General features: G+C 42.1%; 1 protein-coding gene across 3 annotated transcripts in view; it reads left to right on the top strand.

Annotated features, from left to right (window-relative positions):
* Positions 1-24,240, top strand: part of ROBO3 (roundabout guidance receptor 3) — a 414,329-nt gene that overhangs the window by 384,131 nt on the left and 5,958 nt on the right. For all 3 annotated transcript variants that reach the window (XM_040326160.1, XM_040326161.1, XM_040326162.1), the window contains 14 exons: positions 4,053-4,269; positions 6,010-6,134; positions 7,242-7,413; positions 7,876-8,061; positions 8,151-8,174; positions 9,130-9,172; positions 11,066-11,214; positions 12,676-12,951; positions 13,539-13,677; positions 13,981-14,205; positions 14,838-15,004; positions 16,451-16,555; positions 18,843-19,016; positions 20,588-20,739. In XM_040326160.1, coding sequence (XP_040182094.1) covers positions 4,053-4,269; positions 6,010-6,134; positions 7,242-7,413; positions 7,876-8,061; positions 8,151-8,174; positions 9,130-9,172; positions 11,066-11,214; positions 12,676-12,951; positions 13,539-13,677; positions 13,981-14,205; positions 14,838-15,004; positions 16,451-16,555; positions 18,843-19,016; positions 20,588-20,739 — 2,154 coding nt within the window. The remainder of the gene's footprint in view (positions 1-4,052; positions 4,270-6,009; positions 6,135-7,241; positions 7,414-7,875; positions 8,062-8,150; positions 8,175-9,129; positions 9,173-11,065; positions 11,215-12,675; positions 12,952-13,538; positions 13,678-13,980; positions 14,206-14,837; positions 15,005-16,450; positions 16,556-18,842; positions 19,017-20,587; positions 20,740-24,240) is intronic.

Consider the following 24,240-nt stretch of genomic DNA (forward strand, 5'->3'; position numbering starts at 1 on the left):
ATGTTAAAAAAAAAAAATTCGGGTGAACTCCCGCTTTAAAGTTCATGTGCGTGTAAAGGCAGGGGTCCCTAAACTTTTGACAATATAGTGTAGCTGTTGATGTTATGTGAGCAAAAACCATTTTGTCAGCCACCTTCTATAAACATGTGTCTTATGCCTCAGGGGTATTATTCATCCCTTCCATTGCCGAGCCAATATCATGTCTTCCTTAGAATGGCCAACATAAAAAAAAAATGGACACTAAAATCCACCTGGCTTTTTCTCTGCCGGGGAGAAGTGACGCAATTGTAGCGCAATACAGTTCCCTGTGGACAAATCAATACATCTAAGCGCGATTCATATTACTGGTTGTCATCTCCCAGCAGGATGTAATCCAGACACCTATCAGGTGGCAGCCATTATGAATGCCATGTAATAGCAGCACTGACAGGTTTATTCTATGTTTTTGTGCTGTAATTCAGGTGCCAGATGTCAGGGACATTCCATTTTCAGCCAGACATGTATTTCTTACACCGTACAGGTTCACGTGATGCAACCTTTTCAGGCCTGTCGCCGACGCCAGTAACACAAATTAGCCACCATCCCCCCCACCAAAATAGGAGCCATTAACTGCCATCGATGTCTTCTCAGAGATTTGGCATTTTAATAAGGTGCTTTAAATCAATAGGTGCCTTTGACGCGATGGTAACTACCATTACTAGGCCCAGTTGCCATTGGCAACCAGAAAAAAAATCTGACCAGTACAGGCTCCCTAATTGAATTTAGATTCCCTTCCCCCCACTGAGCAACTTGGGCAGGTTTGTTACTGCAGACCAACATCATGTACCCTCCTATAGTTACATACACTGAAATCCGCATTCATCTCCATTTGTTTGTATTTAAATGTTATTTATTTATGATTTTATTATTTGACTTATTTTATTCATTTATTATTTATTGTATATTTTACGTTATACATATTTTCTTTTATTGTAATCTCTTGTATTGGTATTAATCTTTTTTTTTATTTTAATATATTATTTGTATGATTTTTTTTTTTTACTTGCTTTCTAAAAACAAAATCTTTATTAGAGGTTTCAACCCATATACCTGATAAACAAAAATGTTGAAGGTTTTGCATATTATGTAACAGTTACTGAACCTTTTTTTTTTATTTTTATATAATTTTATTTTTTATTTTTATTTTTTTTCATTTTCAAACACAAACAGTTGCTAATTATTTAATGTAAAATGTTGATGCCGTTGTTACCCCCCCAGGGGGTCAGCGTTCTATGCGAAGGAGGAAGGGGGAATGTGAAGATGTTAAATTGAAAAAGAAATGTAATGGAGCAATATGTCTTTGTTTTAATAATCCGAAGGGTGATTTATATTGCATGAGATTATCGGAGAGGTAAATGTAGTGTAAAGTGTTCATACAATTACGGGCTTTGTCTCTCTGGGTGCCGCGGCGGTGGAGGGGGAGAAGGTTATCCAAGGAGACGTTTGAAACCGAACAGCTATTTAATCCTGTCCTTTCCCCGAGTTCTACCAGCATGAAGTTTATAAAAGATATTGTTTTATTTAATATGACTTGGGAGTCCGTCCCGTTTAATGCCGTATTAAGTGGAAGTCTTGGAGCATTAACTATCATTTTGTTACCAGCGGGCGCTTGCAGGTTTTATTGCTGGAACCGCAGCGTCCTTATGTGTAAACTAAATCAATTAAGGAGAAAAAGTACTTAATGACTTGCCGTTATCCGCAGCGAGGTGTCACTGCTATATTGCAGAGCGCGGCGAGTCATAGGAAGATATTCTCCGGCACATTTTTAATATTGGCTTCTTCGTGGAAAACGCTGGCTGGCTATTTTCAGAAATAATTTGGTCATGAGAAATCTGCAGCTCCAGCATAGATTTTTCTTTAAAAAAAAATAATGTACGGTAGTTTACCATTTGCATTTTTTGGACATTTTCTACTGTAATGCCACGTACACACGAGCGGTTTTCATGTCATGGAAAAAAATCATAATTTTTCTCGACGTGATTCCTCTCAAGCCTGCCTTGAATACACATGATCGAGCAAAGTGCGGTGACGTACAACACGTTCGAATGGCACCACCCTTTGGGCTGATTATTCAAATTTCCCTTCTCATAGCTTGCTTCTGAGCATGCGCATTTTTTTCCCCGTCGTTAAAGCCTACACACGACTATTTTTCAAGACGAGAAAAAACGACAACGTGAAAAACGTCGAAAAAAAGATAGAGCAGGCTCGAAATTTTTAATGCTCATTTTTCGCGTCGAGAAAAATGCTCTGGAGCCTACACATTGTCGTTTTTAATGACCAACTTAAAAAATTGAATTTTTCTCGTCATGAAAAACAATCGTGTGTACGCGGCATCAGGGATAACATGTAAAAAAATGATAAATTTGCTTTATTAAATCACTTAAAATTTTATACGAATTATTAGTCTCTGTAGAGGCCCATTTTTTTCCAATATATGTTGAATGATACCCCAATGAACATTGGAGTGCACCACAACTGTGCATTGTGGTGCCCTGTTTCGTCAATAGCATATCTGTTTTTGGACATTTTGGTGCGTTTCTAGCTCTTCCAAAGGAATGCATTAATGCAACATGTTTAACGCAAGAAAAAAAATGCTTGTTTTATGCTTATATGTTAATGCAATGCACTTGGACCCTGGAAGGAAACTATAACGAGAGAAGTCTGCAATCTCCTCTTTCCTGAAAATTCCTGTCTCCCAGGTGTCATGACTATCCAGTGACTTCAGTTTCAATGCTTTGAGTCATTGTCTTCTAATGGTTATGGCTCCACTTAGTAATCATTCTAAAGCCACAAGACAGCCAGAATCAAATAAGGCAAGATACCGTGTTTCCCCGAAAGTAATACCTTCCCCGAAAATAAGACCTAGCGTTATTTTCCAGGAGGGCTGCAATATAAGCCCTACCCCGAAAATAATCCCTAGTTAAAATGCTTGTAAAATCCTATAATCCCCTCAACTACAGTTGTATATAATGTACAACGTGTGTGTTTCTGTAACATAATTGCAGGAAAAAGAGCTCTTTATTATAAATTAATATAAGATCCGGATTTTATTTTTGGGGAAACACGGTATGTATTCCTGTCAGGACAGATTTCCTTTGATGACCAGATTCACACTATGCATTTCATGTTAATGTGGCCTGTTCATTTTTATTGGGCTGCATCTCAACTCAAGGACAAAGACGACTTTCAACTTTTTAACTTTTTTTCGCCCAAAGTGCTGCATTGGAAAGGGAACCACCTTTGCATTGTGCTGTGCTGAAATGCAAATGGCACTACAGTGAGGTTCGTTTGTTTCCATGCATTGTCCTAAAACTTGTCCTACTGCAACTCACAGGTCTAAATGGGGCCCAACTAGCAAACCCCACTCCACTAGGGTGACCACAATTCCAAACTACCATTCAGGGACACCCCCCTTCCCAAAAATCAGCTTGTGCTGTAACGAATCATAGCACAGTGATTGGACACAAGCGGCGGCATTTATGATTTTTCCAATCACAAGCAGGGGGTGGGACATTCCTGGCCAGGACAAGTACTGTCAGTGAGTAAAGTGGTGATGTGGAGGCCTTTTTTGGGGGCATCAGATTGGCCTAGGGGTTGGCTGTGTCAGTTTCATTCTGGGACACTGTATTGTCCTGGCATAAAGGTACCCGGGAGAGACCTGCAAAATGCAGGACTGTCTCTGGCAATCTGGGACACTCCACCCAAATCTAATGTCAACTGAAGAGTCAATGCCCCCCTTCACCTTCTTATTAGACTCCTATAAATAGTTTTCCCTGCAGCAATTTATGTCTTTAATCCTCCCACAAAATGCTTTACCAGAGGTGCCATCCTCATGAATCTGGATTGACCAGAATAGTTTAAAAATTAAGACTTTTTTTTTTGATATTACAGTTGATGAAACATTTTGAAAGTGTTGATTCTGTAAGTTTTAATCCTGAAAATGTTCTGCTTCTATAATAAACTTTGTGTTACCCTGTAATGTTGTGTGTGCTAATATGTGCACTTTGTTGCAGGTGGACCGTCAAGCTCAGTTCATACAAGGTTACCGGGTCATGTACCGCCCCAAATCCAGCGTTTGGGTTGTCCAAGATGTCAAGTCCCCGACCGAGCGTTCGGCGGTCCTGGTGGACCTGAAACGGGGGACGGAGTATGAAATAAAGATACGGCCTTATTTTGATGAGTTTCAAGGAATGGATAGTGATGTCCTGCTGGTTCGCACACCTGAAGAAGGTGAGGGGGGAGGGAAGTACTATGGAAATGGTGGCAGCTGGTTGTGAACGAGGTGACAACAGCCTGAAGTGCAGATTACTCAGAGGCACTTGTGTAGAGATAAGAATGAATTGTAGTTATCTGTTTCCTCTCCTACCGTGAAAAAATCTCTAGAGGAATGTTAGGAGTAGAGCAGTGTGGGGGATGGTTTAACAGTGGTAGTGGCATTCAAGTTTGGTCATATCAAGGACCCCTGTTGTCGAGCTTTGGGCTTGTGGCAATGGCATTTGTTTAAAATCATTTAGAATGCAGTGATAGGTGCATATTACCTACTTTAACCTGGTTTTGCATTTACATAAGCTTGTATGGGCATGCAAAACCAGTCTCAGGTAAACAATAGCTTATCAATGCAGGCCCAAGTGAATTGATTTAGCAGTATCCATAGTGGCCTTTTGGTATTTGGGAAGATTTCTGAATGAAGGTTCTATTGTCTCTGACCATCTCCGTCTGCAATCTCCCACTCTTTCTTGTAGTATTCCTGCAGTCTTTGACCATATTTTATGCATGTCTAAGGTCTCTGACAGCTTCCTATAGCATTACACTCACTGAATACTATTGTAGCCTTTTGGTGATGTCCGGGGGGCCATGCTTGAGGCCACCCAACATCAAGTTGACATTTTTTAAGACTTTAAAAGATTTGGCTGGTTACAAACTTTATTGTTGTGCAACATGGTCAAGTGTTGTCTCGAATTTCTGGGTCATAAGGCCTAAAATGTTAGCACATGTGGGCCAAGATAATTGAGAATGTGCTAATTAGTGAAGGATAAGGGACAAAATGTTCACTCAAGTTGGACCCGCTGTAGGTCTTTGTGATATTTTGTAGTTATCAGTTTAGTCCATGCCTGGACATCTTATGTAATCTCATTATATACTGAATCCCAGCTTCCTTCATTCAGACAATGTGTTTGTGTAGGAACCATCAGATTACCAGCATGAGCTTGCCAATCATAACATTTTATCCGTGCAAACACTGCTTACTGTTGAACTTATAATTGCAGGTTCAGCTGTCTGTAGTATCTTTTCCTCCTACGATATAGTGTGAGCTTTCCCTCTAGGAATGTTCTGACTTCATTATAAAAAAATCTCGCCATTCCTCCAAACTATTATCTAGTCAACAGGAGAAGGAAAAAGCCCATACAGCCGAGTGACATCACAGTATGCGCTCAGTATGTTTTTTTAACTAAAGAAAAATGTGAACTAGTTGGATAAGCTCCTCATAGAAGGGAAAAAGTCAGTACTGGCTGCAATATGATGCTGGGGGAACATTTGTAGCAAACAATACGGAGAAGAGTATAAACACAAAATATGAGGGTAAATGTGGCTTAGTTTGTTAGGCTTCACTTGCAAACATCAAAAAATGTTATTGAGGGAAAAGTTTGTTGAAATATCTAAACTTGAAGGGCAGGTGAGAGGACATAGGGTCTGTAATCGATCATATTAATGTTTACATTGTTAAAATGTTTCACGTTTTTCGGTTCTCAAAATATCAGGGATTCAAAGGAAAGGTTTAGTTGATAGGAAATGCAAAGAAATTATACTAAACACCACATATTTCCTGGCACCTTGTTGATCAATACATTTTGTTGCTTTATCTACATGCCCGATTTCCTCACCGGTTCCTACTTGGGACCTTTTACAAAAGGATGTAGAAGGTCATAATTTGGTTGCAAAATTTCTGAAACTGTTTTGTTCTTTTTACAGTTCCAAGTGCACCTCCTCAGTCTGTCGCTGTGGTGACTGTCGGTACCAGCAACAGCACCAACATCAGCATCACATGGGAACCACCTCCTGTGGAGCATCAGAATGGGATCATCCAAGATTACCGGGTGAGTTTGCAATTTAATGTTCATATGGGATTCTCTAACTTTGAAACAGAAGACCTCAACCCTATTTGGTATTGAATAGGAAACCAGTTATGAGCAAGGTCTTCTCATTCAATGTCAGTACCTGACCTCACAAATGCTCTTTTGACTGAAATCCTTCTTAGAAGAGTTCACAAAAAGGATATCTGGGAACTGGAGAAAGTGCAGAGAAGGGCAACCAAACTGATAAGGCATGGAGGAGCTCAGCTATGAGGAAAGATTATAGGAACTGGATTTATTCACTCTTGAGTAGAGGAGAATGAGGGGGGATAAGATCCACATGTACAAATATATAAGGGGTCCATATAGGAAAAGAGATTTCATCTTCAAATACAGAAAGGTTTCTTCACAGTAAGAGCTGTGAAAATGTGGAACAGACTCCCTCCAGAGGTGGTTCTGGCCAGCTCAGTAAATTGCTTTAAGAAAGGCCTGGATACTTTCGTAAATGTACATAATATAACGGAGTACTAAGATTTGTAGGTAAAGTTAATCCAGGGTAAATCCGATTTGCCTTTTGGGGGATCAGGAAGGAACTTTTTCCCCTGCTGTAGCAAATTGGATCATGCTCTGCTGTTTTATTTTTTGCCTTCCTCTGGATCAATTGTGGGTATGGAGTTGGGTGTATGGGATTGTACTATGTTTTTTATTTTGTTTATTTTTTTTTGTGGTTGAACTGGTTGGACTTGTGTCTTTTTTCAACCTGACTAACTATGTAACTATGAGTGGAGACTGTTATACCCACAAAGAGAAGAGGCCAATTCCATATTAAATGCCCATGGTTTTGTATCGAGATGGCCAACTAGGTCATATAGTTGTGATGGTCAGGTGTCCACAAATCTTTGGCCACCTAACATACTTTATATGCACAACAGAGCATTTGGCCTTTGTAAGAACTAAAGGTGAACATTTTGTTGCTCATAGAAACTGCATAACAGCTGCCATTTTTATGACCAAGGCATATATTAACCAATTAGCTATTTTCCATGTGATGTTCCTTTTGTGAATGAAATATTGTTGTACCGAGAGGAGCAATTTTTGCATTGACAATTTATGGTATTTTATCCTTCCCAGATCTGGATATTAGGAAATGAATCCCGGTACCACATAAACAGGACAGTGGATGGAACCATGCACACTGCCGTCATCCGAGGACTCGTCCCAGGAATTCTGTACCGTGTTGAAGTGGCTGCAGCAACCAGTGCTGGTTTTGGGGTTAAAAGCCAGCCAATCACTATCCAGATTAGTAAGTGTCTGACTTTAGAAGGAGCTGCATGGTCAAGATTTACTATAGCTATTTATTTTGAAAATAACTTCACCCAACTTGGAAAGGTCGATCCTCCCTCTTGTGTTCTGATTCAAGCTGATAAAGATATCCATTTCCTGTTCAGTTATTGCTGAATTCCAGTGGGTGGGCCTTCAACAGTTTTTTCTGCCAGAATAAGTTAGTAAGCAGTTTGGAGGTAGGGGTGTACCCTAAAGCAAGTGGATCTCCATGTTGGCTTTGCCAAGAACTGCAATTCTGAGCTGTGCTCATAAACACACTCGGACTCCAATTCAAAGAAGAATTTTTACTCTGGGGTGGAATTATCCTTTAGGAAAAGAGAGTCTATTACCTGCATGCTCACAATTTAGTATCCTATTTGGAATACAAGCCCCTTATATGTATCGTTTCTGTCTTCCTCACCATTATTTCCATTCTTTCCAGAACCATCTTCGGATCACGTGCCCATAAACGGTGACAGCCTCACCCTAACAGAGCAGATCACCGATGTGGTGAAACAGCCAGCCTTCATTGCGGGTATTGGAGGAGCATGCTGGGTAATCTTGATGTGCTTTAGTGTCTGGATATACTGCCGCCGGAAGAAGAGGAAGGAGCTTAGCCATTACACAGGTGAGCAATGCTCCAATACATCCAGCTGACAGGCCAATGAGTAGCTTTGGACTGATGGTTCTAATGCATTGTTCTCTTTGTTTCCCCAGCCTCCTTTGCTTACACCCCTGCAGGTAATTATCTACTTATTCCTATATCTTGTTGTATGCTCTTCTCTAATTGTGCATAATACACAGGTCACCTATTAAGATATACGTAAACCCCTAACAACCAACAACTCTTATTTGTTTGCGTTATCTGTTAAATATATCATTGACAGCAGTTTTTCATTTTTGTTAACAACAGTAAGTGCAGAGAAATACCTGTAGATTTTGCCAGAACTTCAGTGCTTGGGATACATAAGGGGTGCAGGGTCTCCATTTTCTTGATGGCCAATATGGTGAAAAATACTGTTTTAATAGTCAAACTGATTGACTTCAGTGAGGCTACTCACATATGCCAAAAACTCTCCAACGACAGTGGAGAGGGCTCCTAAGGGACATCCAAATTTGTAGAAAGCAGTAAGGGCTCCACACCAGTGCGTCTAGAAAATGTTTTACATTAAATAATTGATAGGGGGAAAAGGCCAATGTGTTTCAGGGATTTGGACACTATCCCTTCATCAGGACTTCAAGGTTGACTGGACTTAATAGAATGTTGTTGATATTCATATATTTACACACACAGAATCAGGTCATTTGTATCAGCAAGGGCTTACACAAGCTTAAACTAATGATATTGCCCGAAGCCTGATTCTGTATATATAAATATTTTTTATAGATGTATGAATATCAACATTCTATTGAGTCCAGTCAATCTTGATGTTACATAGTACATAAGCCCTGATGAAGAGGAAGTGTCCCAATTCCCAGAACGGGGGGCTGAACTTGACCACATTTCTCACAATTTTAGTCTAGAAAAGGCACTGTGTTGTCACCAACAGCAAAGATTTGAGTGCATTTCTAGAAAAGAGCAACAGATATTTTTCTGTACTTGCAGGGTCCTTATAGGGAAATCTGCATGCATTGAGATGTACTTTTTTTTTTATTTGCCCAGACATACACTAACATCTCACTATTGCTTTCACAGTGTCCTTTCCCCACACCGAGGGCTCCAGTCACATCACTGCCAGGTAAGAGGAACATCACACGGGTGATAGCGTGTATTTGAATCATCACAAACTGCTCACTTTCTTCATTGCAAGTGCTTTGTGCAGTCCACTGCTGTAACTGCTGATTGTACACTTCAACGCTTATAAAATGTGGAATACACTCCACTCCGGATGTACAGCCATCACCTGTGCTGCATATATAATAGCCATTCCAACACTCCCTAGTGTGGGGGACGTTGGGATAAATAATACAGTGGTGTATTTTACAAGCAATGACCACATTATGGGGAGGGTGGCATTTATCGGCTCTGTCCCACTGCAAGACAAAGCTAAGTAGGAGTTGTGAGACCAATTTATTACAATCAAGCAGCTTAATTTATTAATTCCCCTCTCGTTTGCTCTAGCATAGCACTGCAACAGAATGAAACCTGACCCTGACCACTTCTGCATTGTGCGTAGGTTTGGAGTAAAAATCTGTCCCAGCTCCAGTGCCAGTTCAGTTAGATATTTGTGTGAATCAGTCTGTAGTTGGCTGCCCAGGTTTGCAGGGGCAGAGGGTCACATATGCACTTATAAACTGCTGCATATACTTTGTGCAAATCTCTCATTTAGGTGTCCAAGATTTCAGCCGCAGTTGTCCCAAATAAATATAAAAATGCTAATCGACTTAATTGACAGGCAGCCTTGATTTGCATCTAAATTACTTGGTACAGCACTAATTTATAGTGTGAAACGCGTCAGCTGTTTTACTCCAGTGTAGTGTGCATTTTTCTTTTTTTAAATAAAGACAACCATCAAGGTTTTTTGGAGTGCGGCTGTCCATATTTTCTTTTTCCATTTGTTGCCTTGTGCATTGCCAGCACCCTTGATCTCCTGAGACCATACTGATCATCCTAACACCTGGAGCGGTAACTTTCTTTCTTACTTGGTACTACTAGTACTTTGCTTGCCATTTGCCCCTTACTAAGTGCTAGGTAGCACTTACTTCAAATCAGCAACAAACACTAGGGTACATTTATTAGGCAAATTAGTGACAAATTTAAAAAATATATATTTATTTTTTTGTTTGCCTGCACAGGCATGTTCTCTGCAGCCAACTGATACAGTTTCGCACAGGTCTGCAACCGATTTAGCACTGATCTTGAGACAAATTCTCACTCCTAATGCCCAATTAAAGTAGATTTTCATGCACAAAAAGGCTTACCTTTTTTTTTCTAGCCCTCTGGCTCACCCACCTTCAAGCAGAGCTTGAAGCCCAAAATTCAAAGTGAATGGACTCTTGATGAGCTGAAATGCATTTCAACAGGCTTTAAAAGCTCCAAGCTCTGCCAGGAGGCACATAATCTCACCCATAAACCTGTGAATGAGCACCACAGTCTATTGATATTTCATCCAGCACTCCAATTGAAAATCCATACCTCTGTACCAGGCATAGAGCTGAAGGAAGAGTCAGCAGGAGCCTGGCATCACACCCACCATTTACTGATCATGTTTGCAATGCTTTGCAGAATTACACATGTTTTTTATTTAAAAATAGGTTCATGTATTTATTTTGAAGATGGATTTAGCTTTTCTATGTTAAAGGGTTGGCAAAAAAATTGGAGCTTTCGATTTGGCATGGAAGTTCTGCTTTAGGGAGTGGTCAGGGGTAGATTTTATTTTGTTGCAGTTCAGAGGAATGTATGAATCGAGCTGTAATATATAATCCATCTCATTACTCCCATTTAGTGTTACCTTACTGTGGGGCAGGATTTAATACATGTCCTCCAGTGATTGCTCCCTTAGGGCATTTTAGTACAAGCCTTAGGAATGTGACCTTTCAGAGGTCAGGAAGTAGCCAAATATACATACAGCACAATTAGGTTGGGTCATGGTTGCTTGCAGTCATTATAATCCAAGTCTGTTTTTCTTCAGACCAGGCTTGTTGGCCACCAGTGCTTCTAATTATCCTTGGCTGGCAGATTCGTGGCCTGCCACCAACCTTCTGAGAAACGGCAAGCCAAAGGAGGCAGCAGTCACCTGCTGCCCAGGAGCCCACAATCCATCAGAGAGATACTACAATGGTAAGAGATTCAACATTTATTTTGGAGTGCGTCTGCTGATTAAATGGGATCTAATGTATCACAATAAAATATCTCTATTAATTCTAAATATAGAAAATTGCCCTCAAACAACTAGAAACAGATTTTTTTTTTTTCAACCGTAAAGGCCAACTGATCAAATTCCAAGCAGTTTATAACAAATGGGCAAAATGCTGGCCTGCTTGTGGTCACATCCGAGAACTAATGACCTATAACCATCTGTGATGAGCTGGGAATAGGCCTCGGGCCCCTGAAAATTAGACTTTTCTCAAGACCGTTTATGGCAGTTTTTGTATCATATTTTGCACCCTCAAGGAGCTTTACTGAGAGAAGTAGAATTACAGTGCAGAGTATTCTTTTAACCCCAAGCAGAAATATCTCAGAGATCTAGAGAAAAAAAGATGACATTCTGTCACAAATGCCAAAAAAAAAGAAATAGCCCTCAAATAGAAAAACTGCCACATTCAGGGTCATAAACATGAAGAATGATTTTGGCCTTCGTTGCTAAATGCTGGCCATATATTTTAAAATAAATAAAACTTTATTAATATTATTATTGAAGAAAGAAATCCATAAACTGACTGACACATTGCTGGTTAATTGACAGTCAGATTACAAGTACTGAACAACAGGGACTGATTTTTGAAATGCAAATATTACAATACAAGAAAAACGTAGGATAGGAGCATAAGAGACATGAGAAATACTTAGGGTGACCTTTTCTCAAGGTGTGAGGTTAGGAAATATAAGGGAAGCAATGTTGGGGAAAAAGGGGAAGTGCATTCGGGATCAGGAATAGGGGTGGTAAATTTTTGGTATCCAGGTTAGGGCGACACACTACTAAAACTTCCAGAAATTGCTTAGTGTTATAAGGTCTTCAAGGGGTAGAGCCCTCAAGAAGGCACTCTAAAAAATAATATAGGTTGTGTATTGATCATTCTATTTGGTTGTTTCCTCCATGGAAATCAGTTCAGCAATCCACTCCATTGCTGGGACAGTGGACTTCCACTGTGGTTATGGGATCACGTTTTCAGGAGCCAGGAGAAAGAATCAAGATGGGTATGGAGATGGGGCCGAGGAGTATAGAGAGGAGGGAGATTTCAGAGACACACGCATTTGCATATCCATTATTAGGTCTAGTATTTAAAAAAAAAAGCCAAAAGTTATGCAGCTTGGACATAGACCATATGTGGGGCATGGTTCCAAATCTTCCCCAATGTCAACCAGAATGGCATTACAGGAATAGGTATAGCATCATACGAAACTTATCAGAATGATAAGTTTCATACAGTGCTCTACCTATTACTGTAAATTTTATATTTGCAGAAATAGGATATTGACCTGTTTGGATCAAATGAAGCAAGCGGTCGGAGCAGGGAAATGTAAGCAGGGTGAATCTTACAGGGTTGGTATAAGGATATAACCTGAGTTTGGTTTTTTCAGATGCAGGGATTTCCAATTACATTGCTCAGACTGAGAAATTTGGCACAGGAGTCTCGGACGGACCCATCTACAGCACTATAGACCCAACCAGCGATGACATGAGGACATTCAATGGAGCTTTCTCACAGCAGACCACACCCTATGCAACCACACCTGTTGTACCCTATGGTGGGCAGACTCTGCATTCACCTGAGTCGGAGGACAATGCATGGAATGTCCAGGCTGGCACGTCCGGCATACTGTATGCTCAGCCCGATCGCAGCAAGGTGGAAATCGGTACGTATGGGTGTGTTAGAAAGTTACTGAAGGTGTATGTGCCACATATACACCATTAGTTCAGTCATATTGTGGATGGGATTGGCTGTTTTGCTTGTCAGCCTCCTAAAATTAAGTGCCTCAGTGCAGAGTGTATTAGGAAACGAGCAAACATACAAAGGGAGCAACAAACTAATGCCTCGTACACAAAATCTGACTTTTTCCATCGGAAAATCCGACCGTGTGTATGTCCATCAGAGTTTTTCAATCGGATATTCCGATGAATTCCATCGGAGTTTAGAGAGAGAACATGTTCTCTTTTACTCCGATGAAATGCCGTCGGAATCCCGAGTTTGGTCGGACAAAGGTCAGATTGTGTGTGTACGAGGCATAAGAGTATTTCAGCAGAGGAGAGTTGGATAGAGGAAGGAGCAGAGTCCTCCAGTAGTGCAAAGTATTTTAAGAGAGGAGAGTTATAGGAAAGAGCACAGTATGTCATAAGAAAAGTAATAAAAGGAATCCTAGGATATTGTGAAACCTTGTGAATTAAATAAAATATAAAGACCCTCACTATAAACTATAACGGACAATCCTATTTATTTTTCCAGCTTCAAAAGGCAATAAACAGAAGTCTGTGGGGAAACCAGTGAAAGCGCCATCTCTGAATTGGACAGAGATTCTGCCTCCTCCACCTCCTGCCAACGAGCTGAACCATTTCCAAGACGAAGACTCAGACGTGGAAATGAAGTAAGCTCTTCCCCGGGCCTCATCTGTTCAGAGTGCGCTGAGCCAGGGAACTCCTGGCAGCCATCTTGTGTGTTTATAATGGCTCTCACTCTACAAGCTGTTGTTTGTAAATTGTGGGTCTGAACTGGTTCATTTCCTTAATATACAACAACAAGATCCCTCCAGGTGCTCCCAACGAAGCCACAAATTTACATCCCCTATAATCCTATTAGCAAAAGCCGTTTCGGTTAAGTGATTGTTCATTATGCTTTAGGAATTTGCATAAATCTCAGATTTTCCTGAAAGATATTTCTGTTGTTTTAGTTCGGAAACAGAAGAGTGGTGTCCTCCATTGCCGGAGAGGACGTATCTGATGGAGAATATTCCAGAAGATTGTCCTCTTCCCCCTCCCCGTGGTGATGCCTCTTCTCCAGCTCAGTCCTATGGCCAACAGTCCACGGCTACCCTCACCCCATCGCCGCGAGATGAGATGTACGATTCAGAGGAAATTCCACGACTCCAGCAATTTGAACTTCCACCCCATCCCAGGTCAGAATCCTAACTGTTACCCCATCCAACATCAGATCTCAAACATGCAATGCTACCCTATGCCAAGTCAGAATCCCAGCACACTCAACAATTACCCAAATGCTCAGATTAGAATCCCAACATACTTAACTGTTGCCCCCATTCCAGAATCCCAACGTACCCAGCTGTTAAATGTTAAACTATTGTCCATTATTGAGGTTTTCTGATCCTAACCCCAAATATCTAATAATTTAAAGTGCATATCTGGGGAAAATGAAAACAATATATATTTAGTACATCTCTACAATACATATGTATTTCCCCATGTTTTTCTCTTTAAACACAGAGAAAGGTTTTTGAAAAGTGGAGCAGAGGTAGCTTTACAGCCGAACACATCCCCTTTTCTTATCTCCCCAACATAATGGGACAGTGTAGTCCATGAGGAGAGAACTGGGTGGGGCTGACTACATAGCATGGGATTTCAGTGCAGCAGAGGCAGCGTTGTCAACTGTAATAGGAAGTTAGGCGCTCACTGGATCTCGGACACAACAAGTATTTTCTATACTTTATAGGAGAAAAAACAGGGAAATGTGCATGTGTTGTAAAGATGTACTGTTTTTATACACATTAAAGGTTTCTTTATGTCCTTGTAGGAGAATGCCATCTGGATCGGTACCAGTTCCAAGAGCCCCCAGCCCTCCCCTGACACAGTCCAATCCCGCTCTTCATATAGGTGGAGAGACACCACGGCACGGCCACAGACGGAACCTCAGTCAAAATCCAACTGTCAGTGCAGAGAATATGGACCTGCCCAGCACAGGTGAGAACTGGACTAATACAAATTTGACCAAACATCAAGTGACTGTGCCAAGTCCATTATATGTTATATAACCACGGACTGTCAAATATTGAAAATTAGAACTACAATAAAATCTTTATTTATCTAAAAACTTTTGTAATGTTTAAATAAGGCAGAAGTGCAAACACACACACAGTGACCTTAATTCAAACATCTGTTTAATGCAAGATGAATTTTGATTGGCTGCGATAGGCCACTTTGCTCTGTATCCTATTAAACAAATGGCGAGTTGGATTTAAACATTTTAGGACATCCAGTTTTTCTGTAGCAGTAAGTAATAATGTGAGATTTTGGGAGAAATGCCTTTTTTCTTTTTTTTCAAATGTCATGTCCCTCAATATTTAAATATCATCTGTCTCGTACCGTCTTGGAACGAAATATTGGCGTTTGTCTTTAATCTAGTCAGCAGAATTGGATGCAGCCAATCAGCCATGATGTTTCCCCAGCATACAGCCCTGCCAGTCAGCAGAGGGAACCTAATTAAAACCGTTTTCTTACATGTTAATACAAACAGAAGACTGCATAGATCTGCCAGTGTTAGAGGAAGATGCATGCCTCCATGTCCTCCCTGTGCAGTTTGTATTCTTTAAAAAGGCCTAAGGGCCCCTTCACACATTTTTCCTAAAACGCAGCCAAGTATTACAGCACCAAAGATTTCCAATAGGTCATCGATGCAGATCCAAAACAGCACAACCATTTTATTCCAACGCAATGCAGCACAGGTGATTGCGTTGCGATACATGGGGTCATATGTTTTGTTTCACGTGTGAATGCACATTGGGGGGGGGGGGCCCATTGGCAACAGATGTAAATGCCCCTGATGTCACATACAAACACACACACAAGTTTAGATATGAATGGGTCCTACAGCCGCTGCACTAAATTCCAATTCCCATATTGGTTGCTTAAGGCTTAATTTCCATGGACGTTTTTGGACGTTTTTACAGCCACTTTTCTGAGCTTTTTTTGCAGCTTAAAAACGTCTCTCCATGTTAGTCTATGGCCTCATGCCCACCATGACGTTTTTGAGCTGTAGATGGCTGAGCCGTTTTTAAGCTGCAAAAAAAAAACCAGGACCAGTGCGTTCTGAAGCTCCAGCCTTAGAGCTGTAAAAACGACAGACGTTCAAAAACGCTACCGCAGCGTTTTTGAGCTCCAGGTCAAAAAAAAAAACATGGACAGTCGTTTTTAAGCTGTAAAAAAAGTGGCTGTAAAAACGTCCATGAAATGAAGCCTTACCTATAAGCAGATTTGGAATAAGCTTGCTGACAGTATATTCAATGTTCTACAAATCACAGCATTGGTTTTCTTATAGATTGGAAGAGAGTGCCCCAATATACAGAGCATTATCTACCATTGGCAGAGTTCTCCCTTAATATTGATGATGTGTTCATGGTCTGCTTACAGGAAAGCTGCTCTCAGGAGACAATCTTGGCACTCCGCCTGGACAGAAATCCAAAGCCAAGAAGAAGGTGAAATCCGGCAACTATCGAAGGGAGGCGAAGCAAGGAGGTTGGTTTTGAGGGCCAGTTACAGCTCAAATCCCAGGGGCTTATAAAGGGCCAGTTAACAGTCCCGGTTGGCATCTCAGAACAGAAAAGTTATTGTAAGGAACTGGTCAGGATGGAATTACTGGGCCAGGACCCCCGTTACACAGCTGACTCTTATTTTCAGAGACAGAGCTAGGTGCTGTATTGTTGTATAAGGTTATCTCATTGATCAAGCCGACTCACGTCTGTAAGGTTGTTCACACATATTGAAGACCACCAGCTAAGGTGGGGTGGTTCTGAGCAAAGTCCAACTCTAGAAGCAGTTTTGAGATGCCACACACAAAGGCCAAGGTGGTATAAATTTTATTGGATATTTAGTAGAAAAATAATACAACATGTTTCGGGAGTAAAACACTTTCCCTCCACCATGGCTTAAATGTTGTCACTTTAAATATTTCTGAACTTGACTGGATTAATAATAATTGCAATATTGTAGGATGATAACCACCAGAATCTTTTGCAGCATATGGCACGTTATCAATTGTTTTTATCAAGCAGATAAGTTTATTAAACCAGGTGCAATTGCCATATAAAATCAAGCATAGCTCTTCCAGCAAATCAAATATCCCATTCCTTTACAGAACTGTCAGAATCTAACAGCCTCTCATCACCTCTGGGGGGAAAAGACATAATTAAAACCTACTTGTAACTGTATCTTCTATATCAGTTACATCTGACAGTAAGTAGTGGCCGCACACCTCTCAATGGATCGGATTTCCCAGAGTTATGGGAATTCAGGGAATTCAGAGGCAGATGAGTCAGAGAGAGGACAGGTGCTTTGTATGAAATATGGAGCCGAATAGCTATTTTATTTTGCGAAAAAGTTTTCTCCTTCTGGAAACCGGTTTAATTTATGTCATAGAGCAACTGATAAGATAGAATGAGTTCAGAGATGGGCAAGAAAAACGGTGACAGATCTGAAGGATAAACCATCAAGAGAGACTGCAGGAACTTAATATATCCAGTTTTGGGGAAAGAGGGAAAAGGGAGGACATGACTGAAATCTTTAAAGCGGAATATCAGGAATGGATTGTTTTACTTGTTTATATTGGTCCAATGCAAGTATGTATATGGTGTGACCGTGGAAGCTGGAAATCACTGTACTGGACTTCTGGTTTCCATGCCAAGCGGCTGCCCTGCAGCATAGTGAACTGGGTCACGCGTTTGCCACAAGCGCCATTCACAGAACACCTTGCATTTTTCTCATGAATTCAAAGCGTTCTTTGATCCACCTCATCCAATTAAAAAAGTCTTGCATTCATTGAAAAAAAAATGTAAAGCGTTCTTTGACTGGCGCCTTTGCCAAAAGAGTGAGCCCGGGTTCAATATGCAGCAAGGCAGATGCTTAGCACTGGACTGAAAAAAAAAGTGATTACTGTAGTAGCAGTGACTACAACAGTCATTTCCAACTCTCACAGTGGTCACACATATACTAAAGCCTAGTACACATGGGTGCCGAATGTCAGGCAACATCAGCCGTTTCAATATAAAAATGGCTGACATTCATGTGTATGGCAGCCAGTCCCGACAGAAGTTGGCAGTTTGGGCAACTATTGGAAAACCAGCAGCCAACCAGCTACCGCTCGGTGCTCTCAGCCAATAGCTGAAAGCGCTGACCAGAGTGTTCTGGCTGGGGGGGGCGTTCCCCATGTCAGAACCCAACAGCTCAGCAGGGGAGATCGCTGCATGAACGTCAGATTGTTAGTACAGCAGCTCTGACCGGAGTTGTGAGATTTTTTCCGTTCAACCTAGCGGGTTGAACAACAAAAACTAGTGGTGCGTACCAGGCTTTAAATTTTTCCAAGCTACGCAAAAAATTTCCATACTTGGTATTTAGCTTTAAATACATAAGGGTGTGAATAGGGTTCAGGAGGGCAGTATTTTCAATATGGAACGGCGATCATGAACACGGGGACATGACCTCAAACTAGCCAGAGAAAAGTTTAAAACTAACCTTAGAACGTATTATTTTACTGATAGAGTAGCTGATGCTTGGAACAGGAAAAAAGAGACCGACTCAAAGGACCACTTTGTCTTTTTCTGCTATCACTTTTATAGGTTTCAGATGTCAATCTGCATTCATTTAGCACTGATGAGGACCTGTAGGTTCCATATGCTGGATGGGAACCTGTAGATCCATTTCAGCTGAAGGGCTGTAAAATCATCACCACTGGGAGGGAATATGACAATGTATTTCACCCATTCCGTCCATCCAAGTGCTTAAATGCTTTTTTTTTTCTCCCCCATAGATCTCCCACCTCCGCCAGAGCCCCCTCCTGCTGATGAAGAGTTGTTCTCCTCTCGCATGGAGTGTTCAGCTACATCGTTGGAGAGAGACACAAGCACTTCGTCCTCCATGGAGAGAAGAGGAGTTCCAGGGCAGCAGCGAGGAGCTGCAACTCACCCGCTGCACCACAGAGAAGGTACACCATTGGCAGGCTTGTACAAGATGGAAATATCCATCAGATTTTAATGCATTCTGTTCAAATCAGTTTTATATGCTAGTATAGCAGGGGAAGATGATATCCAACACCCAACTGACTTAAAGTGGTTGTAAACCTAGTTACACCACTTGTACCTACAGGTGAGCCTATAATAAGGCCTACCTGTAGGTACTTGAAATATCTCCTAAACCAGCACGGTTTAGGAGATATTTACCATATACACTTGCGCCAACGTCATCAGTGCATGCATACTGAAGAAAGGGCACAATTGTGCCATTTCTAAAGGGCCTGTGCCGTGACTGGCGGCTCCCTTGGAAGGAAGAGGTGTGAAGATGGATGTGGGGACATTGTGGGTTTTGTTTGCAGTTAAGTGCAACATACGCTTTTACTGTGCAGGGGGGAAAAAGAGGAAGTAAAACCCATCAGGGTTTAAAATGGTCAATAATCTTTTATAGATGAAAAACACCAGCTGTCAAGTTGCTACCCCTAAAATGGCAGCTTACAAAAAGCAGTAGCCTATACAACATATTTACAATCTGATCTAGCATGGAGATATCCATACCATGTGTGTTATTGTCATCAAAATCTTGAATATATTGTAACCAACAGTGTCAGGGCTACCGATAGGGGGGTACTCCTGTACCAGACCCCATCAGGTCAGTGGGGGGGGCCTGGGCCTGGGCCTGCTAGTGATTGGCAGTGGAGGAGAAAGAGAGGGAGGAAAGTATGTGCTGAGAAGCACCGTGCCTGGAGGCAGTAAAGTGGCAGCCGATTGGTAAAGAGATAAAAATGCGCTTGGGTAAGCAGAGGACCCTTGTTTGGTTAAAGGCTACGTTCACCTTCTGTAACATGTTCCACCCATATTCAGGATGTACTGTAACATGTTAGATGCACACCCCCTTCCGCTAGCTGTCACAATCTGCAAAAAAATGTGACCGTGTTAGGCCCCACCCACATCATCCATTTACAGTGTTCTGTGAATGGGAAACTACAAGGTCCATCAGCCTTTGCATCTTCCTGTCACAGTGTAACTGCCTGGCCATATCGGAGGTACGGCCAGACAAGCTGCAGGATCGTGACATTACACCCACAATCTGCTGGGTGCAATGCTTTACAAGTCCGTTACAAAAATAAATAAATAAATGCTTTTTTTTTACCTGCAAAAAAAAAAGTGCAAAAGTTTTTTGTAAAGGTGAACTTATCCTTTAGCAGGTGAACATGAAAAGAAAATAGGCTTCATCCACCTTTGAAGTCTACAACCCAGTGTGTGTGTGTGAGTTGCACACATAACACAGCCATTGATCATATTTTCCATAGCAGAAGGGTGCCGTCGGTTTAACTGTATGGGGCCCTGTGATTTTAATGGCGGCCCTGCGTAGTGGTCCTTGAGTGGTTGCCACTGTAACTCCCAACCAGCCAATCATCTTCCAATTTTCTGCCTGCACTAACGCACTGATGTCTGGTTACAGAAGACCACTGAACCAGTCTGCTCATTTCACTGCATCGCAGAAACCTTTCCAATGTATTAAACAACCCTCCTCTGTTTTCAGATGAAGAGATCATTCCATACTGTAAACCCAACTTCCTGTCCCGGAGTCAAATGTCCAGCAACTGCTCCACTTCGGGAAGCAGCTCGTCCCGGGGGTCTGCGGGGTCCCGGGGTCACCCACATGGAAGGAGCAAAACAGGAGAGCGGAAAGAGGTAGGAGATCATGTGTGAAATGAAAGATTGTTCCCCCAAGATATAAGATATCATTTCTGGATTAAAGTTCATATATTCCCCAGAAAAGACACCAGCGAGCGTATCAGATAACCCAAAACGCCATTGTGACTCACCGCAACCCGACCCAACAGAAAATACAAATTAGACTGCCTACTAAACCACCCACATGGTGGAAGATTCAGCCACCTCTATACATTCCTCTGGCTCAACACGTTTTACTAGGGTGGCCAGAAACGGCCCAAAAATAGAAAAATATAAGAGCAGATTTCATCAGGAAACAGACAATGAGGCCCAGGAACCAGCATGGTCATGGTTTTAGCAAATCTGAGCTTAGGAGGTCTGTACAGTCCTGTCTGATGGAATGATAAGAAAGCGAAGATGTCAATGTAATGCATAAAATGTCGAACCTTGCATATCAAAGCCAGGGATTTTTTTTTTCCCATCCAGTCTTGAGATTTATACATCACTGCATATCTCTGTCTGGCAGGACAGGAGACCCGATTTTCTTTCTCTGCTGCTGTTCAGGAACACTTATAGCTTTTGTCCCCCCCCCCCAGCCTGTGATTGTACAGAAGAAGAAAGAAGAAGCATCAGACTAATGATCTCATATCTGTCACTCTACTCTCTCCTCCTATCAGCAAGTCCTTTTTAGCATGCAAGCTCACCACTTTGTGCTGTACAGAGATACCAAGTCAAATTCCAGATACATATACTTCTTCCACATTGGAAAAATGACATTAAAGAAGTACAGCCAAAGCTCCTTTGGTTGTATTTCTGTGGATCACAGGAGTGCAATACGTTCTGCACGCCTGTGTCCCATTTTCAGTAGACATGGGGTTGAAGCCCGATGTCACAGAGCCGGTACAGGCAGCTCGGGCAAGATCATGACCATGTGGTCGGGATCTGCCTACATGCCTGGACCGCCACTCAGCTAGGAATCTTAGCGATCCGCTGAGAGCCGGTCACTCCCGCCCCCTCCACAGCGAGAGGAGGCAGAGCAGAGAGTGGTCACTGACAATCACCAGCTCTCTGCTCACGGAACTCCGAGAACCAAGCGATCGGCGGTGTTAGATCGCTCGGTTCTCAGTCTTCGACCCGGCGGGGACAGACGCAGCATCCACCTAGGCAAGTATGATTCCAAAAAAAAAAGCCTATTCCCATACTTCTCTTTTAATGATGTATTGAGAAACACAGAGCTGCATTTATGTATTTTATATTTGCATGTATTTTATTATTAGCATTTTTATATAATATTTAGGGGAACAGTGGCAGCCCGTCTATAGAGGGCGCACGGGCGCTGCCTCCCCTATCCAATGCGTCCGGCCCCCCTGATCTACATATGAACTTCGGGTGGGGGGAGGGGCACAGAGCACTGCGCTCCAATCCCACCCTGTTGTGTGACAATAGCAAATGAATTTTTGCACTAAAGTTCCTCCCCGCCCATCAGGAGGCAGGTTGTGAGACCTGTTTCTCGATTGGCCAAAGCATCAGGCGATCCTATTGGATGCTTAGTGCTTTGGTGGAAGAGGAGACAAGGCGGAGGAAGCTTGAGTAACGGACACCAGTGCCGCCGCTGCCCACACTCAAGGAAAATACACGGCCCCACGGGTAAGTGCCGGGGGGGTGCTGTCAGTGCCGCATCAACTGGTGGGGGGGGGGGTGTCGTTTAACGCCCCCCAAAAGAAGAACCCGCCACTGGCTGTATATTTAAATTAGTATTTACAGGTTTTTAAGTGATCCTTTCCATCCCCGCTGAGCAGACTCCTAAACAAGCATAGAAATGACTCTGCAATGTCTCCGGGTCAGAGATCTGCCATTTCTCAAACTACGTTCAAAATGAAAATAAAGAAATCTAGCTAAATAAACAAGTATCGGCTCTGTGCGGACTTAGCCTGACAGTTGACCCCTGACCCCAGCGGCGGGCGAGGTCAAATTCACGGTCTTCTCTCGGGAATCGCGGGGTCTCTAGTTTTAAGTTACATTTCTGCTCATTGTTACATTGTATGATGCGATGAGTAGTCCTGAATGACTCCGTGTCCCGGCTCTACACATGGAATATGGAACGTTTCAGCAGCTCCAGGTCTCGGCGCTGATTGATAACATTAATGTATTGTGGAGTTTTCAGCACCCGCATATTATTATGCTTTAATGGCAGCGAGTGCAGGCTGGTCATTATAGAAGATTCGCAGGTTCTGGGAGAATTTCCCATCTGGAATTTGGTTCTATAATTTGTAACTTCAGGGGTCGGGCAGAGATCATTCACATTACTTGGGGTAGTTCGCCATTTTTAGACTTGCAGCATTACACACTGCAGAAAATAATTTAGCCAATGCAAATGACTAGCACAGTAAGGAATCATTTAGGCCTTGTATACACAGGCATTGGCAGTTGGGTCATGTTTTTACCACTTCCGGGCCGCCTGGTTCAGTCTCAATGCCAACTTTGCAGTTCTCTTCTGATTGCACAGATGCGGACAGGATACCAATTAACCACTTAAGACCCAGACCATTATGCAGGTTAAGGACCTTGCCCCTTTTCGCGATTCAGCACTGCGTCGCTTTAACGGACAATTAGCGCAGTCGTGCGACGTGGCTCCCAAACAAAATTGGCGTCCTTTTTTTCCCCACAAATAGAGCTTTCTTTTGGTGGTATTTGATCACCTCTGCGGTTTTTATTTTTTGCGCTACAAACAAAAATAGAGCACCAATTTTGAAAAAAATGCAATATTTTTTACTTTTTGCTATAATAAATATCCCCCAAAAATATATAAAAAAACTTTTTTACCTCAGTTTAGGCCGATACGTATTCTTCTACCTATTTTTGGTAAGAAAAAAATGCAATAAGCGTTTATCGATTGGTTTGCGCAAAATTTATAGCGTTCACAAAATAGGGGATAGTTTTATTGCATTTTTATAAATAGTTTTTTTTTACTACTAATGGTGGTGATCAGCGTTTTTTTTTTTGTGACATTATGGCGGACACATTGGACAATTTTGACACATTTTTGGAACCATTGTAATTTTCACAGCAAAAAGTGCTATAAAAATGCACTGTTTACTGTGAAAATGACAATTGCAGTTTCGGAGTTAACCACTAGGGGGCACTGTAGGGGTAAAGTGTGACCTCATATGTGTTTCTAACTGTAGGGGAGCTGGACGTGTGACGTCATTGATCGTCTTTCCCTATATCAGGGAACAGACCATCAATGACACTGCCACAGTGAAGAACAGGGAAGCTGTGTTTACACACACGTCTCCCCGATCTTCAGCTCCGGTGACCGATCGCGGGACTCCGGCGGCGATCAGGTCCGTGGGTCTCGCGGGCGCAGTCACGGAGCTTAGGACCGAGTCGCGAGTGTGGTGGCGTGCTCGCGACCCCACGGCTGGGCTTAAAGAGACACGTACAGGTACGTGATTGTGCCCAGCCGTGCCATTCTATATCGGCGTGAAGGGGTCCTTAAGTGGTTAAAAGCATTTTTCT

The sequence above is a fragment of the Rana temporaria genome, chromosome 10, assembly GCF_905171775.1.
Source record: "Rana temporaria chromosome 10, aRanTem1.1, whole genome shotgun sequence".
Classification (NCBI taxonomy): domain Eukaryota; kingdom Metazoa; phylum Chordata; class Amphibia; order Anura; family Ranidae; genus Rana; species Rana temporaria.